Source organism: Heptranchias perlo, chromosome 27 (genome assembly GCF_035084215.1).
Source record: "Heptranchias perlo isolate sHepPer1 chromosome 27, sHepPer1.hap1, whole genome shotgun sequence".
In the NCBI taxonomy this organism is placed as follows: domain Eukaryota; kingdom Metazoa; phylum Chordata; class Chondrichthyes; order Hexanchiformes; family Hexanchidae; genus Heptranchias; species Heptranchias perlo.
The window spans coordinates 8,139,882-8,152,313 of NC_090351.1; the positions used below are offsets into that span (position 1 = coordinate 8,139,882).

The 12,432-nt window shown below is 46.8% G+C and overlaps 1 protein-coding gene across 4 annotated transcripts in view; it reads right to left on the reverse strand.

The window, feature by feature from the left end:
- The window catches only part of LOC137344377 (F-actin-monooxygenase mical1-like), a 130,208-nt gene that overhangs the window by 14,936 nt on the left and 102,840 nt on the right, over nt 1-12,432 (reverse strand). For all 4 annotated transcript variants that reach the window (XM_068007274.1, XM_068007273.1, XM_068007271.1 and 1 more), the window contains 2 exons: nt 11,365-11,474; nt 8,397-8,501 (listed from right to left, as the gene is read on the reverse strand). In XM_068007274.1, the coding sequence (XP_067863375.1) occupies nt 8,397-8,501; nt 11,365-11,474 (215 nt within the window). The remainder of the gene's footprint in view (nt 1-8,396; nt 8,502-11,364; nt 11,475-12,432) is intronic.

The following is a 12,432-nucleotide window of genomic DNA, read 5'->3' on the forward strand; positions in this document are numbered from 1 at the left end:
TGGGGCCCATCGCATCTGCATCCTGTGCCATGTGGGAACTCCAGAACACTTCATGTGTCCCGGAAAACCACATGTGCAGGAAGTGCCGCCAACTGCTCGAGCTCGAGCTCAGAGTTTCTGAGCTTGAGGGGCGGCTGGCGTCACTACAGTGCGTACGGGAAGCTGAGGGTTTTGTGGATAACACGTTTCAGGAGGTGGTCACCTGGCAGCTACAGAGAGTTCAGGCAGAGAGGGAGTGGGTGACCACCAGACAGACTAATAGGAACAGGCAGGCAGTGCAGGAGACCCCTGGGAGTGTGGCACTCACAAACCGGTAATCAGTGTTGAATCCTTGGGGGAGTGCAGTCAGGAGCAAATCCACGGCACTGTGGGAGATTCGGCTGCACAGGGGGGCAAAAGAAATGCAGTTGTTATAGGGGATTCAATAGTCGGGGGATAGACAGGCATTTCTGCAACTGCCGATGTGAGTCCTGCATGGTGTGATGCCTCCCCGGTGCCAGGGTAAAGGACATCACTGAGAGGGGCAGAACAATTTGAGGGGGGAAAGGGAACAGCCAGAAGTCGTGGTCCATGTGGGAACCAATGACATAGGAAGGAAAAGGGTTGAGGTCCTACAGTCAGAGTTTCAGGAGCGAGGGAGGAAGTTAAAAAGCAGGACCTCAAAGATAGTAATCTCCGGATTACTCCACGCGCTAGTGAGTATAGGAATAGCAGGATAAGACAGGTTAATGCGTGGCTCGAGCAATGGTGCAGGAGGGAGGGCTTCAGACTCCTGGGGCATTGGGAGCAGTTCTGGGGCAGGAGGGATCTGTTCAAGGTGGGTTGCACCTCAACTGAGCTGGGAACAATGTTGTCACAGGGAGGTTAACTAGTGCTGTGGGGGAGGGTTTAAACTAATTTGGCAGGGGGTGGGCACCAGGATGAAACAGTAGAGGAAAAACAAGGTCCCAGAGGACTGGGAGAGACAAGCAGAACTACAGTAAAGAATAGTTCAGAAATAGGAGGGATTAGACAGGGGGCAAATGCGAGGTGGTCTAAGGTGAGATTGGAGTGCATGTGTGTAAATGCACGTAGCATGGTAAATAAGGTTGGTGAGCTGCAGGCTCAAGTCACCACATGGGACTATGATATAGTGGTCATAACAGAGACCTGGCTCAAAGAAGGGGAGGATTGGAAACTTAATATTCCTGGCTACAAGATATTCATGGAAGATAGGGAAGGAAAGAAAGGAGGGGGGGAGGCAGTATTGATCAAAGAAACTATTATAGCACTGGAAAGGGATGATGTAGTTGAGGGGTCAAAGACAGAATCAAATGGTTAGAGTTAAGCAACAATAGAGGAGCTATTATGCTACTGGGTGTATACAGAACTTCCCAATAAGAGGACTTTCTGGAACAGTGTGTTTCCGTCCCAACCAGGAAGGAAACAGTGCTGGATCTAGTTCTGGGGAATGAAGTGGGGCAGGTAGAGCTTGTTTCAGTGGGGGAGCATTTGGGGAACAGTGATCATAATATCATTAGGTTTGAAATAGTTATGGAAAAGGACAAGGAACAATCAAATGTGAAAATGTTTAACTGGAGGAGGGCAAATTTCAGTGAGTTAAAAGGGATCTTGCCCAGGTGGATTGGAATCAAAAATTAGCAGGTAAAACAGTAATTGAACAATGGGAGGCCTTCAAGGAGGGGTTGGTTCAGGTACAGAGTAGACACAATCCCTACGAGGGGGAAAGGAAGGGCATCCAAAACTAGAGCTCCCTGGATGATTAAAGATATAGAGATTAAAATAAAACAGAAAAAGGAGGCTTGTGATGAATGTAAGGTTCATAATACAGTAGAGAACCAGGCTGAATCCAGAAATTAGGGAGATCTGAAAAAGGGAATAAGAGCAGCAAAGAGAGAGTATGAGAATAGATTAGCAGCTAACATAAAAGGGAACCCAAAAGTCTTTTATAAACATATAAATAGTAAAAGGGTAGTGAAAGGAAGGGTGAGACCAATTAGGGGCAAAAAAGGAGATTTTCTTGTAGAGGCAGAGGGCATGGCTGAGGCAATAAATGAATACTTCGCATTCATCTTCACTAGAGAATAGGGGAAAACGTTGAGAGACAATAATCCGGGTCAAAATAAATTGGCATTTGGAAAAGTATGGGTTAATAAATGAAAGTCAGCACAGATTTGTTAAAGGAAAATTGTGTTTGACTAACTTGATTGAGTTCTTTGATGAAGTAACGGAGAGGGTTGATGAGGGTAGTGTGGTTGATGTGTATATGGACTTTCAAAAGGCATTTTATAAAGTACCACATAATAGACTTGTTAGCAAAATTAAAGCTCGGGGTTAGAGGGACAGTGGTAGCGTGGATACAAAATTGGCTGGAGACAGAAGGCAGAGTGGATTGGTGAACGGTTGTTTCTCAGACTGGAGGGAAGTATACAGTGGTGTTCCCCAGGGATCGGTATTAGGACCACTGCTCTTTTTGATATATATTAATGACCTGGACTTGTGTATAGCGGGTATAATTTCAAAATTTGCAAATGACACAAAACTCGGAAATGTAGTAAACAATGTGGAGGATAGTAACAGACTTCAGGAGGACATAGACAGGCTGGTGAAATGGGCAGACACATGGCAGATGAAATTTAATGCAGAGAAGTGTGAAGTGATACATTTTGGTAGAAAGAATGAGGAGAGGCAATATAAACTAAATGGTACAATTTTAAAGGGAGTGCAGGAACAGAGAGACCTGGGTGTGTATGTACACAAATCTTTGAAGGTGACAGGACAAGTTGAGAAGGCTGTTAAAAAAGCATATGGGTTCTTGGGCTTTATTAATAGAGGCATAGAGTCCAAAAGCAAGGAAGTTATGTTAAACCTTTATAAATCACTGGTTAGGCCTCAGCTGGAGTATTGGGTTCAATTCTGGGCACCACACTTTAGGAAGGATGTCAGGGCCTTAGAGAGGGTGCAGAAGAGATTTACTAGCATGGTACCAGGGATGAGGGACTTCAGTTATGTGGAGAGACTGGAGAAGCTGGGATTGTTCTCCTTAGAACAGAGAAGGTTAAAGGGAGATTTGATAGAGGTGTTCAAAATCATGAAAGGTTTTGACAGAGTAAATAAGGAGAAACTGTTTCCAGTGGCAGAAGGGTCGGGAACCAGAGGACACAGATTCAAGGTGATCGTCAAAAGAGTCAGAGGCGACATGAGGAAACATTTTTATACAGCGAGTTGTAATGATCTGGAATGCACTGCCTGAAAGGGTGGTGGAAGCAGATTCATGAGTAACTTTCAAAAGGAAAATAGATAAATATTTGAAGGGTAAAAATTTACAGGGCTATGGGGAAAGAGCAGGGGAATGGGACTAATTGGATAGCTCTTTCAAAGAGCCGGCACAGGCACAATGGGCCGAATGGCCTCCCCCTGTGCTGTACCTACTGTGATACTATGAAAACACAGGCACAACTTGAGAGAAAGTGCAGGTTCTATTTGAAAGAGAACATGAGCTCAATTCAAGAAAAAACACAGACTCAAGATAAAACACAGGAATCCTCTCAAGCAAAACACAGGCTTAACTCCAGAGAACACGCAGGACCTACTTGAGAAAAACCACAAGGGAAAATAAGAAGTAGATTTAAAGATAGATGGGGAGAATTTCCACGGTGGTTCTCCCTGACTATTTAGGATGGAATAGGCAAATTGGGAAGATTAGAGAAGGAAAAATCAAGAATCTGGTCGGGATCACTGTAACACTGGCTGATTTAAGGATTAGAATTTCCATTGGATGTTCTTCCGATCGCCCACTCTAACTTCAGCAGAAACCCGGGAGAAATGTGTATCAGCCCCTGCTGTTTCTCCAGGGTTTCCACTGATTTTCCCCCAAAGTTACAGGAGAAACCACATGGGAATTCCAAGTGTACGCATTTTACGCTAATTTAGTGAGATTTGTGGGTTTAGTGTGCAATGTGAAGGTGGATATAACTGGGGCAATGAACGCCTGGTTAAAGCAGGAGACTGGTATGGATTTTAAACAAGAGCTCCAGAAAGCATGGAGTGAGAAAACACCATTTAACCCATCAATTCCACTCCTTCCACAATCTATCAGGGACTCTACCCCACCCATTTAATCTCATATTGGAAAGTGCCACAGGAATACTCCCTTATCTACACAGGTAATGACACAAAACCCTCAGAATACTCATCAATCCTCACACCTCAAATATTTAACCTTGCCGTACTTCATTCCACAGACACCATCTCCCTCCGCTGTATGCTGGGAGGTAAGTAACCCTCTCAGGCTAAAGCCATAGAGTGAAATGTCCAAGTGGCAGAGCATTGGTGCCCATTGTGTGGCACCATCAGTGGAAATAAACATCACCCTTTCCCTGCCTCTCCTGAAGGTGATGACTCCTTGCTGGGCTACAGGTCCATAAAATTCATAATGTGTTTCAATGGGAAAAGTATTTCTTTCGAAGGGATTTCCTTTTTGCTCGAGAGATGGCGCAGTGTGTGTATGGTGTCACTCTTGATCAGGATACTTGGTGTCAGTACAATGGTCATTGACAAGGTCATCGAGCATGAGCAGGATGATGGTGGAGGTCACCATGCCAACCTACAGCTCCAAGGCTGGTGGGTCAAAGGTTCAGTCACCACTCCACTGAATTACTGATCTCAGCTGCACTGCGGGAGTCAAGTGAGGACAAGAGCCTCCCATAAGGAAGGGAGGAGTCGCCCCGGGGAGAGGCATCGGCCACGCTCCGATACAGGAAGGAATTACAGAGTTTAGGGCCTGGAATAAATCATTCGTCCTAAACATGACAACACCAGGGTAGCGGCTGAGACAGGTTACTCAGGCCGACAGCGTGAGGAAGCTGAACGTGAGTCACTAAGCAAGGGATTAGGGCGTTAGCTTAATGGTCAGACACAGTAACCTTTTGAAACCAAATGGTGTGACTAATTGAAGGATGTTTGATTTATTTGACGCTTTATGTAACTCTCTATTTATTTTCCTGCCACGTTCCTCACCTCCTCTCCTGGAGGTATCGCTTGGCCTCCAGTACCTCACCCAACTGACCAATCGACATGTCTGAGCCTGGAGAGTGAGTGCTGACAGGCTGTTTGACTGTGGAAGGTATCACAGCCAAGCCCGATCACCCAGTAGGTGTCACCGAATGGCAATAAGCAGCAGGTACCTGGCTGAGTTTTTTCTTTCCCTAGCCGTGGGGCGCTGAGACCGGCTAATTCAGCACAGCCCAGGAATTGAACCTTGACCTCCTGGTCTGTATGGCTTGGGCAGTGCTTTTACCCATCAGGCCTTTGAGAGCTGTCTTATCAGGTTTCCTGATGGTGAGGCTCCATTTAGGCCAACCTCCCTCTGTCTTTCTGCTGCTTTCTTGGACCGTACACCAAACTGCAGCCAGGAGGGTGACTGGGTAACTTGTCACCGAGTCTTCACCAATGCCACTCGACACTGTGACCCGGGGTGACGCTCCCTTCCCGCCTTCCTTATGGGAGGTTCTCATCCTCACTTCACTCCCGCAGTGCCGCTGAGATCAGTAATTCAGTGGGGTGACGATTGAACCCCTGCTACGTTGGCGTGGTGACCTGCACCATCGCCCTGCTCATGCTCAGTGACCTTGTCAATGCTCATTGCACTGATCTGAGGTATCCTGATAAAGAGTGACTCCATAAACACAGTGCAAAATGTCTCATGCTAAAAGGAAATCCCTTCAAAAGAAACACTTGCCCCATTGAAACAAACTACCACTTCTATGAACAGACTATGTCCTGGCTGACCATCCAGATTCATGAGACTGAATTTGGTCAATTGGGATGAGAGGGTTGTCCTATGGGGAGAGGTTGAGTCGATTGGGCCTATACTCTCTGGAGTTTAGGAGATTGAGAGGTGATCTCATTGAAACATATAAGATTCTGAGGGGGCTTGACAGGGTCGATACTGAGAGGTTGTTTCCCCTGGCTGGAGAGTCTAGAACTAGGGGGCATAGTCTCAGGATAAGGGGTCGGACTTTTAAGATTGAGATGAGGAGGAATTTCTTCACGTAGAAGGTTGTGAATCTTTGGAATTCTTTTTCCCAGAGAGCTGTGGATGCTGAGTCGTTGATTATATTCAAGGCTGAGATAGATAGATTTTTGGACTCTAGGGAATCAAGGGATATGGGGATCAGGTGGGAAAGTGGATTTGAGGTCGAAGATCAGCCATGATCTTATTGAATGGTGGAGCAGGCTCGAGGGGCCCAATGGCCTATTCCTGATCCTATTTCATATGTTCTCATGTTCTAACTGTGAGTGGACCTCCCTGTTGGAGATATTCAACGTCTTCACCGCCATTTACCGTCTGGGTATCAGTTGGGTGAAGGGTCACGGTTTCAGGTGGATTATGAAACGTGGCAGAATACCCATGAATGTGCAGAGGGTCACATTAAAAAATGTCAAACAATCTGCACCCCCCACCCCAAAATGAATTATACGCCGCTTTTCCGGGTTTCCATGGCTCTTGTGCCAAAGTTACGGCTACGACCAGGAGAACCTCCACAGAAATTCACCCCCGGTGATTCCGATTGTCCGGGGCTTAGAGGGTTAAATTATGAGGACAGGTTGCATGGACGTGGCTTGTATTCCCCTGAGTTTAGAAGATTGAGGGGTGATCCGATCGAGGGGTTTAAAATGTTAAAAGGATTCGATAGGGTAGATACAGAGAAACTATTTCCTCTGGTGGGAGAATCTAGAACAAGGGGGCATAGCCTTAAAATTAAAGCTAGGCCATTCAGGAATGAAATCAGGAATCACTTTTTCACACAAAGGGTAGTGGAAATTTGGAACTCTCTCCCCCGAAAGGCTGTGGATGCTGGGGGTCAATTGGAGCTTTCAAGACTGAGATCGATAGATTTTTGTTAGATAAGGGTATCAAGGGATTATGAAGCAAAGCCGGGAAAACAGAGTTGAGATGCAGATCAACCATAATCTAATTGAATGGCAGAGCAGGCCCGAGGGGCTGAAGGGCCTACTCCTGTTCCTGATGTTCCTAAGAAGCCTTGGTGAAGAGCATGGACCAACTGGGACAGTAGCAAGACAGTAGGAGAGAATACGAGGTAATCAGGGTTCAGTGATTAGATGATGCCAAGTTCCAACTTTATAAAAGCCTGTAGATTGTAGGAGGAAGGGATGACTGAGGGGATAAAGAGGTTCTGGGGAAGAATGAATAAGAGTAGGAAACAGTGAGATGTGTCTTGATTTGAGCATGGGGAGGATGCACTGAGGTGGAAGAATGTGTAGGATGGTGTATTTGGAGTTTAGGGAGACACAAGAGAGGGAAGTTCAGGGGAAGACTGACTATAGTAGTACTGATAATACAGAGTATCGAGAAAGCTGTTGCAATACTTCAGCAGTGCTGAGTAAGAACTCCCACCTCCTCGCCAGGAGCAACTCCCAGGCCACGAAGGTGGATAATTCCACCTTCAATTGGCTGATCAGAGAATCATACAGCAAAGGAGGAGGCCATTCGGCCCATCGTGCCTGTGATGGATTTTTGAAGGCGCTATCCAATTAGTCCCACTCCCCCGCTCTTTCCCCATAATCCTTCAATTTTGCTTTTCAAGTATATATCCAATTCCCTTTTGAAAATTACGTTTGAATCTGCTTCCATCGCCCTTTCAGGCAGTGCATTCCAGATCAGAGCAACTCACTGCGTTAAAAAAAATTCTCCTCCTCTCCCCTCTGGTTCTTTTTCCAATTATCTTAAATCTGTGTCCTCTGGTTATCGACCCTCCTGTCAGTGGAAACAGTTTCTCCCTATCTACTCAATCAAAACCCCTCATAATTTTGAACACCTCTATTAAATCTCCCTGTAACCTTCCCTGCTCTAAAGAGAACAATCCCAGCTTCTCTGGGCTGATTGGAGTATCCTGCCCTTTTAATATAAAAAAGTAAACCATTCCGTGAAAGGATCAGTGCAGATGGTGAATGGGGTGTTGAGGTGTATCCTCTCATTTTGCCTTTCTGCCCTTGTACCTCTCTTGTTAAGATAACAAGTGGCTCTTAACCAAATGACCGCCAGTGCTCCCTGTCAACAGCTGCCAGGAGGTCACGGGTGTGACTGACCCTCTGATTTGTCCCCCATCCCGCATGCCTGACATCACTGCCTCTGCTCAGCCCCTTCCCTCTTAGTGCAGTTCAGACGGGAACCTAAGCAGAGTGTGTGTGAACCATATGATTCTACTCTGACACCTTGAACATAGAGGCCAGGCCTGCTGCGTTGCCCCATGTGGTGAGCCTTGTGAATGTTGTTGAAATGGACCTTTAGTTTCCTGATTCTGTTATAAAAAGGGAGTGCGATGGGCCAGTCTGGAATGTGCAGGTATTACATAGCTAATATTCTACATTACCTGTGCTTTCAAAAACCTCGACATTATTTCCTGTTTTGCATGACGTTCAAAAGTTCTCAGTCGCCATGTTTCCCGCCTTGCAGCCGACTCCTCTGGGCTTAGTTTCTGTAACAAAAGGAACAATTCTCTTATATTTAACTTCAGTTTCATCCCTAATGTCTTTTGTATACGGACCAGGTGTAACTGCGCGTGTACTGGACACAACTGTACTGAGATCCTCACACCAATCACTATGCACTGTAGACATGTCAGCTGGTCAGTGTTCTGCCCTCCTCTGCTGAAGGTCCTATCTTGTGCTGAGGTACAGTCCCGTGGACCCAGCATTGTCTCACCCTAGTGGCCGTTCTTCATGGTCGCATCTGGACAGTGAGTATGGGCAGGCTATTTGACCATAATGGGCATCACAGCCAAGCTCGAACCCATCCTTGTGCACTTTCCAGCAGGGAGTCACTGGACAGCAAACAGAGCTATGTTTTCTATTCTTAATGCAGGGCATTGAGTTCCTTGCGTTCAGCTTAACGGCAGCCTCTAAGTTAGGGAGGTCCTGATGTAGGTCAGATCCAAACAAAACAGAAAAATTAATTTTAGTAACGGAGGATAATTTGTTCTAAAATAAACGTCAATTAAAAAAAATTGTACTGAACTTAAAGCTTGTTTATGTGTGCGGTTCTGGCAGGAACAGAAAGCAGCAGAGATACAGCACTGTGTAGTCTGTCTGAACGACAATTGGCAATTTAGTGCCAATTATTTTGAGCAGTTTTATGCTGTGGCCCTGTGCCCATTAGAAACTGGATGGAGACCGCGGTTTCACTCAGTATCCTTACAGGCAGCAGGCAGAAGGGACCATCACCCTATCAGTCTGGGCAGGGTCAAAAACCAGGGGGGTAGATCTCGAGTTTGTGCGATAGTGTAAAACGGGTGATAGCGAGTCGGCAGCCCGTTTTACATCTCTCCCCATTTTTTATTTCCCTTGGCACAAAGTCAAGATCTACCCCAAGGTCTCAGAGGTAGGAGAGCAATGTGAAATACTGTGATACAATATGTAATCAGGCCAGAAAGGTCTTCACTTAGCAGGAGTGAATACCAGGGCAATTTTAAACTTACTCACCGGGCGGGAAACCCACTCGCCAGTATAACATCCCACCCAATATTACTCTCCACTGACATCTGTCTGGAGTGAATGCAAGGGGCTAGAAATTTGGCCCGATGTATTGGCATTATGCGGCCTCCCGAAGTTCCAAAATGGCATCCGGAATGCACGCTAGTGTGACACGCGCCGGACGCATCTTGGTAAAGGGGTTTGTGCAGGCGCAGATAACGAAAGCCGGCTGCATGTAAAGTAAGGAGAATATGCGTTAGATCAGTGTGCAACGCTGATTTAAAGGCATAGACACCATTTTGGCACTTAATGCTGCAGCCAATGCACTGTCTTAACCACAACCAGCTAAACATGTCATAAACGGCCTGGAGGAGCCCCCACCAGGGCTATTTAAAGCGACCATGCTGGATTTACAGGTTAGTTCCTGGATTATTGCTGCTGGCTGCTGATGCATCTGTACCCGTTTTCAGAGGTCTCCAGTACTTGAATACTAGGACTAGGGGATATAGCCTAACATTTAGAGCCAGGACTTGCAGGAGTGAAATTAGGAAACGCTTCTATGCGCAAAAGGTGGGAGCAGTTTGGAACACTCTTCCACAAACGGTAGTTGATGCTAGCTCAATTGGTAATTTTAAGCCTGAGATTGATAGATTTTTGTTAACCAATGGTATTAGGGGAGCTGGGGCTAAGGCCCAGGGGTATATAGGGTTAGGTCACAGAACAACCATGATTTCATTGAATGGCAGAACAGGCTCGAGGGGCTAAATGCCACTGCCACTTGCTGCCTCCAGTTATGCGCCACCTTCTCCTGCAAGAAAGTGGGACGTGTGTCGATGAGTGTCCTGCAGGATGTTTGGGTGATGTGGCTGACATGTTTGAATAGCTGCCAGTGTATGTCACCTGTAAGTTGTGGGTGTGCGGCTTACAACAGTCATAATATGTGAGGGTGAGAGGAAGCATCTGATTGAAAGAGTTGAGTACTGATTGAAAAAATCTGTTGGTATGTGGGTGATGGGGGGTGTAGTGCATGGAGCAGTTGGTAGGAGACACCACTTGACAGTTGACCTCACTCACCTTCACCACTTGTGTCACAGCATTGAACTTCTTCCTGCACTGCATCCATGTTCGTGCTGCTATACGCCTGGCATTGACTTCATCCCCTACTGCCTCCCACTGCCTCTGCAGCATAATTCTGGAGGGCCTCCTGCCCCCCTGTGGATATAGGATACCCTTCCTTCTGTCCACCTCTTGCACCAAGGCCTCTAGTACATCAGCAGAGAACCTTGGTGCATGCACTCTCACAGGCCTGGTACAAACTCAGATCGGCAGATTGGTGAGGTCTGGCGTGCAGATTGGAGGATGTGGGATTTAGTGGTGCGCAACCTTTATTCAATCTTTTAACATAACTCATCAATTTGTAAACATAGGGATGGGACCTGCATCTGTGTTTAGCATGTGCGATGTCTGATCTCCATTCAGACGCCGTGCAAACCCTTATGTTATATTTAGCACTTATATATCTAGTGCAGGCTGCCTTTAAGAGGTGCAGGCTGCCTTTAAGAGGTGCAGGCTGCCTTTAAGAGGTGCGAGCAGCTCACGCGAGATTTGAGCCTCCCTGCTGTTGAGAAGTGCCGATGCTGGAGCGAATGTCACAGCTAGACCTCCACGCTGCGCTTCAATCAGGTAAATGAGGTGGCAGCACGAGTCCAACGTGCTGCCTGAGTCAGAACCACCAGGCGTGGGCTAATCGCGCACAGCGATGCCCATGCCCGGTATCGGGCCTTATCCAATTTAACCCCCAGGGAGTTTAGATGGAAAACGATGAGCGCAAAATCTTCACCTCTCAGGTGGGGAGTCACTTGTACTCACGGTTTTGATTGGCGGCTCCGTGTTGGATTCCAGTTCATCTTCGCTAAAGGAGTCCTCCTCCTCCTCATCCTCCTCCGACTGGCCATTGTCACTCAGATTGCAATATTTTACTGGATAAAAGAAATACGAAATCAGAGAGTATGGATCCTGGCCCTTGTGAGAGATGAAGCACAGTGCGCTTGAATTTTGGGGGGCAGGGCCTCACTGTGGGCGAGGGGCAGGCCGGGATTTGGGGTACACCTGACCACAAGCCTAAGTTGGCGTGCGTCGCAGTTTGTGGCTGGAAAGAAAGTGGGGCAAAGAGGAAGGCTGCTGGCGTGCGAAAGGAGGGGTTATGTTAATGAGACCGCACTCCTCAATTCACTTTGATTGAGTGAACTTTGCCTCCAGCAGTTCCTGCACCCATATAAAATGAGCAAGTTAATAAGCCAATAGCCTGGCCTGTGGCAGCTGGATTCTTAAGGATATCTTTTCATTCTGAAAGTAGATTGAAAAATCGTGTTTGTTGGCTGTACAGATATTTAATTACGTTTTACATTATTCTACTTTGGCTCCCATCCCTGTGTTCAAATCCCTCCATGACCTCGCTCCTCCCTATCTCGGTAACCTCCTCCAACCCTGCAACCCTCCAAGATCTCATCCAACTCTGGCCTCTTGTGCATCCCCGATTTCCTTCACCCCACCATTGGCAGCCTTGACTTCAGCTGTCTAGGCTCTGGAATTCCCTCCCTAAACCTCTCCGCCTCTCTACCTCTCTCTCCTCCTTTAAGAGGCTCTTTAAAACCTACCGCTTTGATCAAGCTTTTGTTCACCTGTCCAAATATCTCCCTACGTGGCTCATTGTCAATCTTTGTCTGATTACGCTCCTGTGAAATGCCTTGGGATGTTTTACTGCATTAAAGGCGCTATATAAATGCAAGTTCTTGTTGATGTGGAGGCTGCCATTTTTGCATGCTTCCTTAGTTTCTTTGCCACCTTTTCCTACAGCCGTTGATTGCTGGCTTTAGCTCCCGGGCCCAGTCTCCAAGTGTTGGGAGTGTTCATAATTAGTGCAAGGGACTAGCCTCA